At 41.1% G+C, this 17743-nt stretch overlaps 1 protein-coding gene across 9 annotated transcripts in view; it reads left to right on the forward strand.

The window, feature by feature from the left end:
* dgki (diacylglycerol kinase, iota) overlaps nucleotides 1–17743 on the forward strand; it is a 44122-nt gene that overhangs the window by 17363 nt on the left and 9016 nt on the right. For 4 of the 9 annotated variants that reach the window (XM_058066121.1, XM_058066118.1, XM_058066124.1 and 1 more), the window contains exons 2-20: nucleotides 4699–4807; nucleotides 7849–7944; nucleotides 9169–9243; nucleotides 9327–9383; nucleotides 9460–9525; nucleotides 9620–9688; nucleotides 10767–10883; nucleotides 11022–11096; nucleotides 11168–11263; nucleotides 12970–13052; nucleotides 13280–13340; nucleotides 13434–13547; nucleotides 15274–15399; nucleotides 15493–15571; nucleotides 15667–15722; nucleotides 16444–16506; nucleotides 16675–16748; nucleotides 16828–16939; nucleotides 17010–17096. In XM_058066121.1, the coding sequence (XP_057922104.1) occupies nucleotides 4699–4807; nucleotides 7849–7944; nucleotides 9169–9243; nucleotides 9327–9383; nucleotides 9460–9525; nucleotides 9620–9688; nucleotides 10767–10883; nucleotides 11022–11096; nucleotides 11168–11263; nucleotides 12970–13052; nucleotides 13280–13340; nucleotides 13434–13547; nucleotides 15274–15399; nucleotides 15493–15571; nucleotides 15667–15722; nucleotides 16444–16506; nucleotides 16675–16748; nucleotides 16828–16939; nucleotides 17010–17096 (1615 nt within the window). Of the gene's footprint in view, nucleotides 1–4698; nucleotides 4808–7848; nucleotides 7945–9168; nucleotides 9244–9326; nucleotides 9384–9456; nucleotides 9526–9619; nucleotides 9689–10766; nucleotides 10884–11021; nucleotides 11097–11167; nucleotides 11264–12969; nucleotides 13053–13279; nucleotides 13341–13433; nucleotides 13548–15273; nucleotides 15400–15492; nucleotides 15572–15666; nucleotides 15723–16443; nucleotides 16507–16674; nucleotides 16749–16827; nucleotides 16940–17009; nucleotides 17097–17743 lie in introns of all 9 variants that reach the window. The other 5 variants (XM_058066116.1, XM_058066117.1, XM_058066122.1 and 2 more) reach the window with 2 other exon arrangements.

Consider the following 17743-nt stretch of genomic DNA (forward strand, 5'->3'; position numbering starts at 1 on the left):
TTTTGTAAATTTCCAGCTTTATTCTCAAAATTTCTGATTATAATTTTCTTCCAACATGGTCCTATTATGCCATTGTAGAAAAAAAAAAAACATGGAGTACACAAAAACCTGTATCAGCCACCTGAAATGCCAGTACTACGGTATTTGAAAAGCAGAAAAAGTTTGCCGGAGACCTCTGTGGCGTCACACCGGCTGCTCGGAGAGTGTGCCCGAAGACAGTGCACCTTGCTGGGCCACAGCTGGTGGCTTCCTCCCCTCTATACTCTGGTTCTCTCTGGTGGTGACAGCAGTGCTTTAGTAGTAGTAGTAGTAGTAGTAGTAGTATTGTCAGGATATTTGATTAGGACACATCAACAGGTACACAGGTATCGTACTGTGAGTTGTGTGGAAGGATCCAGGTACTCTAAGACTGAACGTTGGACGCTGACCACTATCAAAAACCATCACCTTCCCTCGGGGACACAAAGTCCCGGCTCGGGGCGGTGATGAGTCCGTGTTTGTTTTGTGTGTGTTGATATTCGTGGTCTTCCCATCAACAGGTCGCCATGACAGGTCCCGTGTTGAGTTGCGTTATTCTTAGACCCGTCCATGAGATTGGATTGAAAGTTTAAGGTCCTCGTCACCCAAAGCCGCAAAGCCAGCCCCCGGTTCTAAACACAGCTACCTGACACGCCACTCGGCGCCGCGCGGCTCGGGTGTCCGCCGGCTCTCCGGTGTCTTTGACAATTGCTTACCTGAAGGACGGCGTGGTCGCGGGTGAAAGACGGCGGCTGACAGGGGGACACGTGAGTCGGGCCCCTTTATCGAGGAGCGCCATGATCAACGTCAGACGGAGAGGGAGGGTGAACAGAGTCTTCCATCGGCTTCTCGGCCGCAGGTGAGTGACGAGCAGCCGCCGCCTTGCCGGGGAATTGAACCGGCACGCAGAACTCCTTTTTCACAGCACTTTTCAGTGGGAAGCGTGGAAGGAAAGTTCATGCGTTGCCCGCCACCTTTGACGGCAGGAACCGCACCGCTCATCGCAAACGCCGCTCAGATCTGCCTAAAATGGATTTGTGTGAGCCCACACTGGTGCTCCTCCTCCTCCTTTTTCTCCTCCTCCTCCTCCATGATTGTGCTGAAATCACCCGGTGTGCTCCACGAGCCAGAGGATGTTGGCTTCAGTTCCTCCCACTTGCAGCTGCTCGGTCATGCATCACCAAAGCTGCCGTGTGGGGAAAAAAAGTTGGCAACCTTGAAGACTTTCACGGATGACATCATCTTCGCCCGACGTGGGAAGCCCGGCTTCTGAGGGCGCGTTGGCACGCTCATTTCAATATTTCAAAGGCACACACAGCGGATCCTCCGCCAGTATAATTAGCCGATGAGCTGCCGCCGCCGCCGCTGCGCCGTTGCCGTGGCAACGCGGTGCAGCCCGCCTCTGCGGGGAGGCGGAGGAAGCCACGAGGGGGAGGATGGGCAGGAAGAGGAGAAAAGAGGAGATTAGGGGTTTTTTTTGTGTGTGAAAAGTGTAAAAAAAAGAATCATATGGGATGTTATGATTTGCACATTAAACATGGTCTATTTTTAGACGCGTGAACTTGACTGCACTCCAAATATCTCTCAGCTGTGTGTGTGTGTGTGTGTGTGTGTGTGTACACACGCCAGCTTCACGCTCGTTTTTTTATGTCGATTTTAGAAGCCAGCCTTAATTCCCACGATGGCGTCTGCTTTTAGTAGATTAGGACTCACTCAAACATGATGACCGACCATGATGCCCTGTTACTGTGTGTGTGTGTGTGTGTGTGTACACGCGTGTGTGTTTGTGTGGGTGTGTGAGAGAGCAGGTAAAGCGTCATTTCTGGGTCACATCTCTTAAGCCCTGACTTTCCCTCCTTCCTATTAGCCATAAAACAAACGCACTTCCACTTCCTGTGTCCCACAGGACTGCAATGTACAGTATTTTTATGTCTTATTTTCTCTTATTATGCCTACTGTATTGGGTAATAGGAGTGTAACGGTGACTATAGGGGTGTTATTTTCATGTCTAGAGGGCTCTAATAATGTTGAAAAGCGTACTGACAGGGTTGTAAACAGGTTTAGAATCTTTTATTTTCTGTTATTATGTCAACTATATTGGGTAATAGGAGTGTAAAGGTGACTGTAGGGGTGTTATATCATGTCTAGAGGGCTCTAATAATCTTAAAAAGCGTATTTTGAAGGTTGTAAACAGGTATTGAATGTCTTATGTTCTCATTATGTCTACTATATTGGGTAATAGGAGTGTAAAGGTGACTATAGGGGTGTTATAGCATGTCTAGAGGGCTCTAATAATGTTAAAAAGTGTATTGACAAGGTTGTAAACAGGTTTTTAATGTCTTATATTCTCATTATGTCGACTATATTGGGTAATAGGAGTGTAAAGTTGACTATAGGGGTGTTATTTTATGTCTAGAGGGCTCTAATATTGTTGAAAAGCGTATCGACGAGGTTGTAAACTGGTTTTGAATCGCTTATTTTCTGTTAAGTTAACTATTTTGGGTAATAGAACTGTAAAGGTGACTGTAGGGGTGTTATATCACGTCTAGAGGGCTCTAATAATGTTAAAAAGCGTATTTTGAAGGTTGTAAACAGGGTTTGAATGTCTTATGTTCTCATTATGTCTACTATATTGGGTAATAGGATTGTAATGGTGACTATAGGGGTGTTATTTTATGTCTAAGGGGGTCTAATAATGTTGAAAAGCATATTGAGAAGGTTGTAAACAGGTGTTGAATCTCTTATTTTCTGTTAAGTTAACTATATTTGGTAATCGGAGTGTAAAGGGGACTGTAGGGGTGTTATATCACGTCTAGAGGGCTCTAATAATGTTAAAAAGCGTATTTTGAAGGTTGTAAACAGGTTTTGAATGTCTTATGTTCTCATTATGTCTACTATATTGGGTAATAGGAGTGTAAAGTTGACTATAGGGGTGTTATTTCATGTCTAGAGGGCTCTAATGATAAAAAGCGAATCTCTTATTTTCTGTTAAGTTAACTATATTGGGTAATAGGAGTGTAAAGGTGACCATAGGGGTGTTATATCACGTCTCCAGGGCTCTAATAATGTCATGAACCATATTTAAAAGATTGTAAATATGACCTAACGAGAAAAATATTCCATATATGAATAAGAAAATGGACTTTTCAAGTAGCTACTGTAGCTTGTGTAGCGATGGGTTGAGAGTTTTTATGCAGGGATGAAAGTAAGAGAAGTGGGAAGGACGGTTTGGTTATGAATAATAAACACACACTCAGGTGCTTCTAAAGGTAAGTGTTGCATAGATGAAGTCTGATATTAAAAGACGGCATCAGCCAGAAGGTCATGTTGTAAACAAAGGCTGTGGATGCGAGTGTGTGTGTCCAGCGTGGCAGGCGTCCAGCCAGCATACATCCGTGGATTTCTGCCCGTGTCACCCACGCAGTACTATTTTTATCCCAAGAGGTGTGTGTGTGTGTGTGTGTGTGTGTGTGTGTGTGTGTGTGTGTGTGTGTCATCAGGTTACAGAGTGTGTAAACAGACTCCTCTTTGTCCCGTTTGACAATCCTAGACAGGCGGCCACTCAAACTTTCAACCAGGGGTTTTTCATACGTCCACACTTCCTCATGGTGTCGGCCATTTTTTTTTATTATCAGCCTGTGTTATTCTAACATGATAATGTATTATATACAGTAAATGTGTCGCTATAATAATGATGTTTTAGCAGCAAAAACGTGAAAATTAATGAAAAGTGGCGTTTAAAAAATATATCTTATGATAAACAAACATCACAAGGAATAAAGTTGTAATTTTTGTAAAGTAAGGTTGCGTCAAAAGTTACAATGTAACAAGAATAAAGTGAAATATCATGGGAATAAAGTCATAATTATGTAAGAGCATTTACAAAAGGAGTTGAAATGTTGAATTAGTTGGACAATTTTGAAAACAAAATGGAAAAAACGGGAAAAAAGTCAAAAGTCATTTTTGGAAAATAAGATTGCTGAGGAAATTTTTAATTTACAAAAATGAAGTGAAAATAATGGGAGGAAAGTCCAAATTGTGGGAATAATTTTTTTTCTCCAGAAATGAAAATGCCATAATTTTACGAGAATAAAGTCAAAATATTTAGAGAAAATATCATATTCTAATGAGGAAAAGAAGTTGCAATATTATGAGAAAAACTTGTAATATTATGAGACAATATAATGTAATTTTGGTAGCATAACAAAATACAAAATACTCAAGAAAAAAAAGTGTTTCTGAAGAAAAAAAGGAGAAAAAGAAGTGACAGAATTTGTATTCCTTTTGCCTGAGCGAGCGAGCAAGTGACGCATGGCCGTGCAACACGGAGCCAGGCCGCTCGCCGCAAAGTGTTGTGCGGCGTTAATGTGATCAGCAGAGATTAGAAAGCCAGAGCTGGAATTACAGCAATTCATTAGCGGGAAAGAAGAGAGGAAGAGTCAGACTGAGCGATGATTGCTGAGTCATCCTCCGACAGAACGTCTCACCCCAAAGTGCCGCTGGCGGTCTCTCCTGCAAGCTGTTCCCCGTCCCCGGCCTTCCTCCACCGCCGCTACCGCCCTAATGTGCTGACACGGCGTGAATAATTCACTCACATCCCCCCCCCCCATCAAATTCTTGCAGTGATTGTAGGCTGTGGAGATGACTGTGCCCTTTTTTGTGTGTCTTCTTGGGTTGCAGGAAGGCCATCTCTCGTTCCGGGCTGCAGCACCTGGGTCCGCCACAGCCCGCCCTGCCCCCCGCCTCCAACGGGCCCAACAAGGAGCTGAGGACCTACATGGATTGGACGGTCAGACACACACACAGCAGCGGTGTCCTTACTTTTTCCTCCATTGATGGCCATATTGTTGACAAATGAAAGGACGCTATTTCAGCTTTTCCTCTTGTGAATTTTGCTCACTTTATTCCCATAATATTTCAATTTTTTTTCCAAAAATTCCAACTTTATTTCTTTTGGCTTCTTGTAATATTTTGCCTTTTTTAAATTATTTTTTAAAATTATTTTTATTATTATTATAATTTATTATTTACCCACCTAAAATCTTGTCAAATTAGAATACAACTTTTTTGTCTTAATATTCTGACTTAATTTTTTTAAAATGTTTTTAAGTTTTTCCAACTTTCTTCTTCAAATCTTCATGAATACACTTTTTGTAATATTTTGACTTTATTGACATAATATTATAATTTTTCCTGCATTGTAATTTTCCAGAAATTACTTGAATTATTGTAAAATTACTGAAAAAAAAAAACAAAAAAAAATAATATATATATATATATATATATATATATATATATATATATATATATATATATATATATATATATATATATATATATATATATAATTTTTATATTCTCCCCCGGCGGCACTTTGGACACCCCCGTCTTTAAATGCACAATCATGGCCACCAATGCAGCGTCATGTAACGGGGCTGAGTCACCAAATGACATTTAGCATTTTCATGCCGCCAGCTTTGCTAGCAGACTGCTGTCAGCAACACGTACGCTGCTTTGGGTTCTTTGGTCTTTTTTTCTAGTATTTGAGTGAATTTGCATGCCGTGGAGACTTGCAGCCTGTGGCTTTGAGCGGGTTCTGCTCCTGACTCATCTCACATCAGAGATGGCGAAATGAGCTCCCTGATTAACGCCGCCGCCATCCAGCACTCCAGCACTCAGATGTTCATTTATCATAGCGTTCAACAAGCCGATTGGGCCCTTTTGGAATAAAAACACCCGGCGCTTGCTGGCCCCGGAGTCTTTGTCAGCTGCATGACAATGTCTTCTCCCTCAGCGGTGCCATTTGTGTCCGTAATCACCAGATTACGCCACGGCGGCGGCTAACTGCTGCCAACTTCTTTACAGTGGCTCCAACGTCACAAAGGCACGCTGCTATTTTTAGCCAACTGCGGCATACAGTCACAGCGCAGATGAATCTTCAGAAGACGAAGAGTTGACACTGGGAGTGCAGCAGGCCGGCCAAACGGGAAAAAAAGACTCCCGGGAATCCGGCAGAACGTTTTTGGTTTTCCATCGGGACGTAACAGACGTGTGCCGCGCTCCCCAGGCTGCTCCGTCATGTTTGGCTGATGTAGAGGTGTGTTTTACGCCGTGGTACGGTGCAGGGGCGTCCAAAGTGCGGCCTGGGGGTCAATGCCGACCAACAGCTCATTATTTTTATGGTAAAAATTTTATGAAACTGGTACAGTAAGGATAAGAGGCAATAACATAACATGAAATAAGACATATTAGGAAGAGTTAACCTGTTTACAAGCAGTTTTTAGCATTACTAGAGCCCTCTAGACACGAACCAACATCCCTATAGTCACATTTACACTGCTGTTACCAACATAGTAGACACAATAAGACAAAATAAGTACACTCTTATTACTTCATATCGTCAACATTACAGAAAATAAGGCATATTGGGCATAGTAAACGTGGCTACAACTTTCTAAACATAATTCTTAACATTAGAGCCCTCTAAACAAGAAATACCGCCTTTACACATGTTACCCAATATAGTCGACATAATAAGATAAAATACAACGTATGTATTAGGCAGAGGAAACCTGTTTACAACCTTCTAAATATGCTTTTTAACATTATTAGAGACCCCTAGACATGAAATAACACCCCTATAGTCACCTTTACACCCCCATTACCAAATATAGTAGACATAAGGGAAAATAAGACAAAAAGACACCTATTTACTACCTTCTAAATATACCTTTTAATGTGATTAGAACCCTCTACACATGAAATAACACCCCTATAGTCACTTTAACACTCCTATAACCCAATATAAGAGAAATATAAGAGAATATAAGAGAAAATACCACATATTAGGGAGAGCAAACCTGTATACAACCTTCTAAATATGCTTTTTAACATTATTAGAGACCCCTAGACATGAAATAACACCCCTATAGTCACCTTTACACTCCTATTACCCAATATAGTAGACATAACAAGAGAAAATACCACATATTAGGGAGAGCAAACCTGTTTACAGCCTTCTAAATATTCTTTTTAACATTATTAGAGACCCCTAGACATGAAATAACACCCCTATAGTCACCTTTCCCACTCCTATTACCCAGTATAGTAGACATAACAAGAGAAAATACCACATATTAGGGAGAGCAAACATGTTTACAGCCTTCTAAATATTCTTTTTAACATTATTAGAGACCCCTAGACATGAAATTACACCCCTATAGTCACCTTTACACTCCTATTACCCAATATAGTAGACATAATAAGAGAAAATACCACATATTAGGGAGAGCAAACCTGTTTACAACCTTCTAAATATGCTTTTTAACATTATTAGAGACCCCTAGACATGCAGTAACACCCCTATAGTCACCTGTACATTCAACGATATAATGATATATCGTGTCCATAAAAGTAAATAAAACATATTAGACATGGAGATGAAAATGCAAATATTGAATAGTAAACAAAGCTGCCATTCAGCCTTCAACAATTTGATATGCAGTGAAAAGTAGCGTGATTGGTTGATTGGGATCACATCTGCCACAACCCCCCCCCCCCCGCAGCCCTGACCGCAGGGAATCTTCCTCCACGTCACGGCTGGCCTTTAGCGCTCTGCACGACAATCTAATCAGTGTAGCCATGGCTGGCTAATGACACATCAGGGATGCTCTCTGTCGTATGTTTGTAGGAAAGGTGGCCTCCCGATCGAGAGCAGCAATTACGTGCTTGACACGCTTATCCACCGCCACGTGGGCCGGCGTTTTGGCGTGAATGATATCATCCCCCTCCTCCTCCTCATCATCTAACCTCACGTTCCCTCCTCTGCAGGAGAACGCCATGAACGGAGATCACCTGTGGATGGAGACCAGCTGCTCGGGAGAGCTGTGCTACCTGGGAGAGGACGCCTGCCTTCTGAAGGCCGCGGTGAGTCGCGGACGCCGCCTCCATCCAATAAATCCCTTTGAGTCTAATTCTTCTAACGACTCGCCGGTGCTAAGAAATGTTAGCCTGTCTAAACAAATGCAGACTGTGCTCTCGCTGACTGTAATTACATGAATATTCCATCTGCACTTCTTGGCCACTTGAAAGGACGCCGCAACCTTGTGTTGTCACGTTTGAGATAAACAGGCGTGTTTTCTTCTTGGAATCTTGAAATATTCTACCTATGAAAATGGATAAAAATTTGACTACGCTAATGTTAGCATGATAGCAATGTTAACATGCTAACATTAGCATGCTAACACCTAGCGAAATGGTGGTAAGCGCTTATATAAGAGTCTACCTATAAAAACTAATAAAAATGCTACTGTGCTAATGTTAGCATGCTCACAATGCTAACATTAGCATTGTAAGTGCTTATATAAAAACAATGTTAATGCTAATGTTAGTTAATGTTAGCATGCTAACATTAGCATGATAACACCTAGCATAATGGTGGTAAGTGTCTACCTATGAAAACATATAAAATGCTACTGTGCTAATGTTAGCATGCTCACAATGCTAACATTAGCATGCTAACACCTAGCATAACGGTGCTAAGTGTTAATATATGTGTTTCGCTATGAAAAGGCTAGAAATGCTGCTATGCTAAAGCTAGCACATTAGCAATGTTAACATGCTAATGCTACCATGGTAGCACCTAGCATAACAGTGCTAAGTGTTAATATATGTGTTTCGCTATGAAACGGCTGGAAATGCTGCTATGCTAATGCTAGCACATTAACAATGTTAACATGCTAATGCTACCATGGTAGCACCTAGCATAACAGCGCTAAGTGTTAATATATGTGTTTCGCTATGAAAAGGCTAGAAATGCTGCTATGCTAAAGCTAGCACATTAGCAATGTTAACATGCTAATGCTACCATGGTAGCACCTAGCATAACGGTGCTAAGTGTTAATATATGTGTTTCGCTATGAAAAGGCTAGAAATGCTGCTATGCTAATGCTAGCACAGCAATGTTAACATGCTAATGCTACCATGCTAGCACCTAGTATAACGGTGCTAAGTGTTAATATATGTGTTTCGCTATGAAAAGGCTAGAAATGCTGCTATGCTAATGCTAGCACATTAGCAATGTTAACAAAAACAGCAGATTTTGACCAAAAACCGGAGCAAATTCTGCAACCTGTGTGTTTCTGCTTGAAGAAGTCGGCCCCCAGGAAGAAGTGCGCCGCCTGCAAGATCGTGGTTCACACGGGCTGCATGGAACACCTGGAGAAGGTAGCGCAGGAGCGCAGGAACGCAGACCGTGACAGAGGAGTCAGCGCCACGGAATGACTTCTTCTTTCTTCTTCTCCATTCAGATCAACTTCAGATGCAAGCCGACGTTCAGAGAGGGGGGGTCACGCTGCCTCCGAGAGGTAAGTGGGTGTGGATTCACGTTGCCAACGTGTGACAGAAGAGTGACTGTGTTTGCCCTCCGCCCCACCACAGCAGAACGTGCTGAGACACCACTGGGTGCACAGGAGGCGCCAGGAGGGCAAGTGCAAACAGTGCGGAAAGGTTGGTACCCGATGGCTGCCGTGGCGCCATCGTCTTATTCCCGAGTGTACGACATGAACGTATGGTCAACGCCGACTGTGGCCTTCTTGTGCAGAGCTTCCAACAGAAGTTTTTCCACAGTAAAGAAATCATCGCCATCAGCTGTTCCTGGTGTAAACAGGCTGTAAGTCGCACACAATACACTTTTCACTCATCTATACTATGAATGAGTCCATATTATGTCTTATTTATGTTTTATTTACTCTTATTATGTCTATTGTATTGGACAATAAGGATGTAAAGGTGACCATGGGGGTGTTATTCCATGTCTACAGGGCTCTAATCATGTTAAAAACCACATTAAAACGGTCATAAGCAGGTTTTTTTATGTCTTTTATGTCTTATTTAATGTTATTGTGGACGCTAAATTGGTTAAAACGAGTGTAAAGGAGACTATAGGGGTGTTATTTCATGTTAATGGGGCTTTAATAATGTTAAAAATCATGTGGAGAAGGCCATAAACAGCTGTTCTCTTAATGTGACTGCTATATTGGTGACAATGAGTGTAAAGGAGACTATAGGGGTGTTATCTCATGTTTAGAGGCCTCTAATAATGTTAAAAAAACATATTTATTAGGTTTCAAACAGGTTTTCTATGTCTTATATATCTTATTTTCTGTCATTATAACTACTATATTGGTTAAAACGAGTGTAAAGGAGACTATAGGGGTGTTATTTCCTGTTTAGATGCCTCTAATAATGTTAAAAACCATATGGAGAAGGTGGTAAACAGCTTTTCTCTTATTGTGACTACTATATTGGTGAAAATGAGTGCAAAGGAGACTGTAGGGGTGTTATTTCATGTTTAGAGGCCTCTAATAATATTAAAAACCATATTTATTAGGTTCTAAACAGGTTTTCTATGTCTTATATATCTTATTTTTTGTCATTATGTCTACTATATTGGTTAAAACGAGTGTAAAGGAGACTATAGGGGTGTTATTTCATGTTTAGAGGCCTCTAATAATGTTAAAAAACATATTTATTAGGTTTCAAACAGTTTTTCTATGTCTTATATATCTTATTTTCTGTCATTATGTCTACTATATTGGTTAAAATGAGTGTAAAGGAGACTATAGGGGTGTTATTTCATGTTTAGAGGCCTCTAATCATGTTATAAAGCATATTTATTAGGTTTTACTGGATTACTTTCATCCTCATTGTTGCTAAAATGAGCAACCGGAGCATTTGCTGTGTTGCAGTTCCACAACAAGGTGACGTGTTTCATGCTGCACCAGATCGAGGAGCCGTGTTCACTGGGGGCGCACGCCGGCGTCATCGTACCGCCGTCGTGGATCATCAAAGTCCGGAAACCACAGGTGCACAAACATGCACAACCAGAACCTAGCATCACCAAGGCGGGACAGTGACAGTGAACTAACCACTACAGTCATTGTATGTGTGTGTGTGTGTGTGTGTGTGTGTGTGTGTGTGTGTGTGTGTGTGTGTGTGTGTAGAACTCCCTGAAGAACTCGGCCAGGAGGAAAAAGCGGACATCGTTCAAGCGCAGGACCAGCAAGAAGGGACTGGACGTAAGTGCCAAGATGACACACGACGAGACGAGGCCGACTTGTCCTCCCGTCTGTCTTCTCTTTCCTCCTAGGAGTCCAAATGGCGGCCCTTCATGCTGAAGCCCCTCCCCTCCCCCCTCATGAAGCCCATCCTGGTCTTTGTCAACCCCAAGAGTGGAGGCAACCAGGTCTGCGTCCGCTTTCATCCTCATCTCACTAGCATAGCCATGTTCTTTGTTCGCCATCACAGCCTAGATTATCATCTTTTTCATCATGAATGGAGTCTTATTTACTGATGTTATGTCTACTATGTTGGGTAATAGCATTACGTCATCTCTACAGGGCTCTGATAATGTTAAAAAGCACATTTAGAAGGTATTTCTATGGCATTTATATGTCTTATTTTCTCTTATTGTGTCTACTACATTGGTTAACAGGAGTGTAAAGGACTATAGGGGTGTTATTTCATGTCTAAAAGGCTCTAATCATCTTAAAAACTGTATTTAGAATGTCATTAACAGGTTTTCCATGCTTAGTATGTCTTATTTTTCTCGTATTATTTCTACGATATTAGTCAATATGAATATAGGTGACTATAGGGGTGTTAATATCATGTCTAAAAGGCTCTAATCATCTTAAAAACTGTATTTAGAATGGTCGTGAACAGGTTTTCCATGCTGAATATGTCTTATTTTCTCTAATTATTTCTACAATATTAGTCAATATGAGTATAGGTGACTATAGGGGTGTTATGTCATGTCTAAAAGGCTCTAATAAGCTTAAAAACTGCTATTAGAAGGTCGTGAACTGGTTTTCTATGCTTAATGTGTCTTATTTTCTCTTATTATGGCTACGATATTAGTCTATATGAGAATAGGTGACTCTAGGGGTGTTATTTCATATCTAAAAGGCTCTAATTATGTTAAAAACTGTATTTAGAAGATTGTAAACAGGTTTGCTATGCCTTATATGTCTTATTATGTCTACTATATTGGTTAAAACGAGTGTAAAGGAGACTATAGGGGTGTTATTTCATGTTTAGAGGCCTCTAATAATGTTAAAAAACATATTTATTAGGTTGTAAACAGGTTTTCTATGTCTTATATATCTTATTTTCTGTCATTATGTCTACTATATTGGTTAAAACGAGTGTAAAGGAGACTATAGGGGTGTTATTTCATGTTTAGAGGCCTCTAATCATGTTAAAAAACATATTAGGTTTCAAACAGGTTTTCTATGTCTTATATATCTTATTTTCTCTTATTATGTCTACCACATCGTCAATAAGAGTGTGAATGTGACTATAGGGGTGTTATTCCATGGCTAGAGGGCTCTAATTGTGTTAAAAACTGTGTTTAGAATGTCGTAAACAGGTTTGCTATGCCTTATATGTGTCATTTTGGCTTATTATGTCTACCATATCGTTAATAAGAGTGTGAATGTGACTATAGGGGTGTTATTTCATGTCTAAAAGGCTTTAATCATCTTAAAAACTGTATTTATAAGGTCGTAAACAGGTTTGCTATGTCTTATTTGTGTTATTTTGTCTTATTATGTCTACCATATCAGTCAATAAGAGTGTGAATGTGACTATAGGGGTGTTATTCCATGGCTAGAGGGCTCTAATTGTGTTAAAAACTGTGTTTAGAATGTCGTAAACAGGTTTGCTATGCCTTATATGTGTTATTTTGTCTTATTATGTCTACCATATCAGTCAGTAAGAGTGTAAATGTGAATATAGGGGTGTTATTCCATGTCTTATTTTGTCTTAATATGTGTTATTTTCTCATATTATGGCTACTATATTGGTCAAAAGAGTGCTTATGTGGAGAATGGATGGATGATAGATGACAATGACAGTTAAAGTACGTCATCGGTATCGTTTGCCTTGCAGGGCGCCAAGGTGCTCCAGATGTTCATGTGGATCTTGAACCCGCGGCAAGTCTTTGACCTGTCTCAGGGTGGCCTTCGAGAGGCGTAAGTACGCCTCCCCGGCAGCCTCCTCACCTTAACGGCGCTGTGGCGTTATCATAACCGCTATCATCGTCACCATGCATCAAAATGCTTGACCTCCGACCCTCGCTTATGATTTTTTTACTCAACAACACGCAGAATGAGCAGTTTTCAACCGACACCCACTCAGCACTGCCTCTCTCACTCCTCAACCAGGCCTCTCTGCTTTTTCCACCTTTCCAACCCCTCAGGTTGGAGTTGTATCGGAAAGTGCCAAATTTGAGGATCCTGGCCTGCGGAGGAGACGGCACGGTAGAGTCCTCCCCGCAACGCAACGTCCTCCATGGCTAACTACCTGCCGCTCACGCTCACACTCCGTGTGTGTGTGTGTGTGTGTGTGTGTAGGTGGGATGGATCCTGTCCACGCTAGACGAGCTGCAGATGACCCCCCAGCCACCGGTGGCCGTTCTTCCTCTGGGAACAGGAAATGACCTCGCCAGGACGCTCAACTGGGGTGGGGTGAGTTCCTAACCTTGGCTCCTTGCAAGAATAGACAACCACAAAAAACACATACAAGACATGGACATTCTATTGTACATATACTACATACTATATACTATTTGATGTATACTACATGCTATATACTATATACTATTTTATATATACTACATCTCAGCAGGAGCTGAAAGAACATTTATAGCAACTTTTTTTTTTTACTTTTCGTCTTGTAAATGTTCTTGTCATAATATTAGGAATTTATTCCCATAATATTAATATTATTTTTAAATATTAATTAATTAATATTATTATTTGTTTGTTGTTATTCTTTGTTGCTTTTCAAGTCTGTGCTACTAAAATTATATTATTTTTCCTCATAATATTACGGGACTTTCGTCTCTCATTAGAATAAGACTGTTATGTCTTTGTATTTTAACTTTTTCTCATAAAATTACATCATTTTTTCCCATTTCTGCTGTTTTGGAACTTGTACATTTCCTTCTGGTAATATTATGTCTTTATTCCACTATTTTGACTTTTTTTCCATCACATTTTAACTTTTTCCCCAAGCGTATATTCAAGAAATTATAACTTGTTTTCTGTTTCTCATAATATTACGACTTTTAAATTTTTCTATGTCTTATATATCTTATTTTCTGTCATTATGTCTACTGTATTGGCTAAAACGGGTGTAAAGGAGACTATAGGGGTGTTATTTCATGTTTAGAGGCCTCTAATAATGTTAAAAAGCATAAGACTCTTATGTCTTTGTATTTTAACTTTTTCTCATAAAATTACATCATTTTTTTCCCATTTCTGCTGTTTTGGAACTTGTACATTTCCTTCTGGTAATATTATGCCTTTATTCCACTATTTTGACTTTTTTTCCATCACATTTTAACTTTTTCGCCAAGCGTATATTCAAGAAATTATAACTTGTTTTCTGTTTCTCATAATATTACGACTTTTTAAAAAAATTAAACATTTTTTCTTATTTATTATTCCAACTTTATGCTCATAAAATGACATCATTTTTCCTCAGTTTATTTATAAATGTGTGTTTTTTCCCATTAGAGTAGGACTTTTTCTCTTCATGTTTTGACTTTCGTCTTGGAAATGTTTAAATTTTTGCTGCGGCTGCTGTTGTTTATTTTTTTCGTTGTCTTGTTAAATTCTATTTTGAAAATAGAAAAACAACCACGGGCTGGAAATGGCCCCCAGGGGCCAGAGTTTGGACACCCTGTGTTGCATTCATCATGCTAAATGTTTTCCTTCTTTGACCAGAAGTGGTATTTTTGCTATTGTGGGAGGAGTTACAGTGGGAGGAGTTACAGTGGGAGGAGTTACAAAGGTGTTAATTGGAGCTTGAAACGCTAGCTAAACTGTCCGTGAGCAAGTCCCTATTTCACTTCCTGCTGGCGTCTCTGCGTACTTGACTGCCCGTGTCAAGCCGCAAAACGCCTCGCCCGCATTCCAGGAAGCGTGCGAGAGCCTGCTTCCTGTCCACTCGTGCGGCTCACGAGTGTCAAGAGCGTGCACGTTAGTTGTGATTGTGCGTCATCGCGAGCGTTCTTTTGTGCGCACAGCGGGTGTCAATGATCTTGTGTCGTGTGTGTGTGCTGCGTGTGTCGCAGCGAGGACACTCGACGTGGCGAAGGGGTTGAGAACAGGAAGTGAGATTGACGCGGACGCGGCGCCGGGCATCCTGCGCATTCATCTCACCCGCTTATGTGTGTGTGCGCCGCAGGGCTACACGGACGAGCCGGTGTCCAAGGTCCTGTGTCACGTGGAGGACGGCTCGGTGGTGCAGCTGGACAGGTGGAACCTCCAAGTGGAGAAGAGCGCCGCCCAGCCTGAGGACGGCACCCAGAAGGTCGGCGCGGAAGCCCGCCGTGAATTTTAACGTAACGTATCCGGCGTGTGTGTGTGTGTGTGTCCGACTCTTGACAGTGTGCGTTGTCCTCAGCTGCCTCTCAACGTGTTCAACAACTACTTCAGCCTCGGCTTCGACGCTCACGTCACCCTGGAGTTCCACGAGTCCAGAGGTCGCTGGAATCAGTTTCAGTGTTTTTTTCACCCACTCCACTCCACCGCTTGTTTGGAATCATCATCTCATGAGCTCTCTTTCTCTTATTTTCAGAGGCCAACCCTGAAAAGTTTAATAGTCGCTTCCGCAACAAGATGTTCTATGCAGGAGTGAGTGTCGCTTTCCGCACACACACACACACACACACACACACTTACAGCGTAGTTGAAAGCCATAAGAGGCCATGAAATTATGTGTCTCAGCAGCAAGTGTTGAAATAGGCCAATAGGATCAAATGTACTACACCACATGTACTACACCATGTGTAGTACTGGCTAAATCATGGCTCACCAAGGTTTTTCCTTCTACTTGTTTTATTTAGAAGATGAACAACATGCTGCCATCTAAATACATTTGTTTCTAGTCTTCTCACATCACTGAAAACCTGAATGAAAAGCAGCTTTAGTTTGATTTTTACCTCTGCCGGGCCCCTCCATCCGCATCCGCTGCCTTCTGAAGCCCAGATGCAGCCAAGAGTATCAGAGTGTCGCTATTCCAATGCTCCCAAATCCACACCGAGGCGGTACTCATCCCCAAATTTTGCTCACACCTGCAAGTACAGCGAGGTGGGACGGGGGCTTTATATCCGCTGCCTGAATGATAAGTAATTTTTTAAAAAACATATTTAGTTAATTTGAAATAATTCATACTTAAAAACTTCGAAAATTATTTAAAAAAAAATTTTGAATTAATTAATTTCATTTTTAAATAAAAAATGTTTTCCAACAAAATGAGCATTTTTTTAAAATAAACTTTATTCAGCAACACTAAATTAGTGGCATAAAAATGTCTAATCAACTCTTCTCTCTGCTGGCGTGTGCGCGGACGCAGGCCGCCTTCTCAGATTTCCTCCAGAGGAGCTCCAGGGACTTGTCCAAGCACGTCCGAGTGGTGGTGAGTGCGAATCTGTGATTACACGCGGAGCGCAGCACGACAACCGCCGAGCGACCGCCGCCACGCTGCTGCCGTGACATGTGACAGATGTGCTGGATTTGCACCAGGCACCGTTTCACCATCTCCGAGTCCTTCTTACTTGGTTTTTTATTTGACGGACTCTTGCAGTGTGACGGCACCGATCTGACTCCGAAGATCCAGGAGCTGAAATTCCAGTGCATTGTGTTTCTGAACATTCCCAGGTACTGTTACCAGTCACGGCGACCTTGTTGTTGACAGGAAGTGTTTAGAACTGCTTCCTTGGCGTCGTGTCTCGTGCAGGTACTGTGCGGGCACCATGCCCTGGGGGAACACGGGCGACCACCGGGACTTTGAGCCACAGCGCCACGACGACGGCTGCATCGAGGTCATCGGCTTCACCATGGCCTCGCTGGTGAGACACGCACACGCCGCAACAAAGATGGTGTCGGACGAGTTCGGGATTTACGTGATGTGTGCTGCAGGCGGCGCTGCAGGTGGGAGGGCACGGCGAGAGGCTGCACCAGTGCCGAGAGGTGATCCTCACCACCTTCAAGACCGTGCCTGTTCAGGTGAGCTCGTGAAGTAAAAAGTAGAACGGAGCACATTAGAACTTTTGGGCGGCATCCGCTATTTTAAAGGTCGGGAATTCATCACTGACTGATTTGCACTCTTAAAAAGAGGAAGGCTCTCTTTTTTTATTTTTTAGCATTTTTCACATTTATGTTTTTAAATTAAATAAATATATTATTTATTTTATTTATTATATTATACTTTCATATATTATACTAATTATTACATATACTAATTATTTTATTTATTTGAATTCATGACATTATTATTTCATATTTATATTTTTAAATAAAAACCTTTAATTTAACATTTTATTTATTTGAATTGATTCATGACGTTATTTTTTAAATTTTATTTCCATTTTTCAAAAATTTGAAAATATATATTTTATTTTAAAATTGTATTTATTTGAATTAATTTTTCATTCATTCATACATTTTCAACCGCTTATCCTCACGAGGGTCGCGGGGGGGTGCTGGAGCCTATCCCACCTGTCTTCAGTCAAGAGGCGGGTTTGAATTAATTAATGACCTTATTTTTTTAAATTATATTTTTCAAAAACAAAAAAAACATATTTAGTTAATTTGAAATAATTCATACTTAAAAACTTTGAAAATTATTAAAAATATATTTTTTGAATTAATTC

Source organism: Doryrhamphus excisus, chromosome 3 (assembly GCF_030265055.1).
Source record: "Doryrhamphus excisus isolate RoL2022-K1 chromosome 3, RoL_Dexc_1.0, whole genome shotgun sequence".
Lineage (NCBI taxonomy): Eukaryota > Metazoa > Chordata > Actinopteri > Syngnathiformes > Syngnathidae > Doryrhamphus > Doryrhamphus excisus.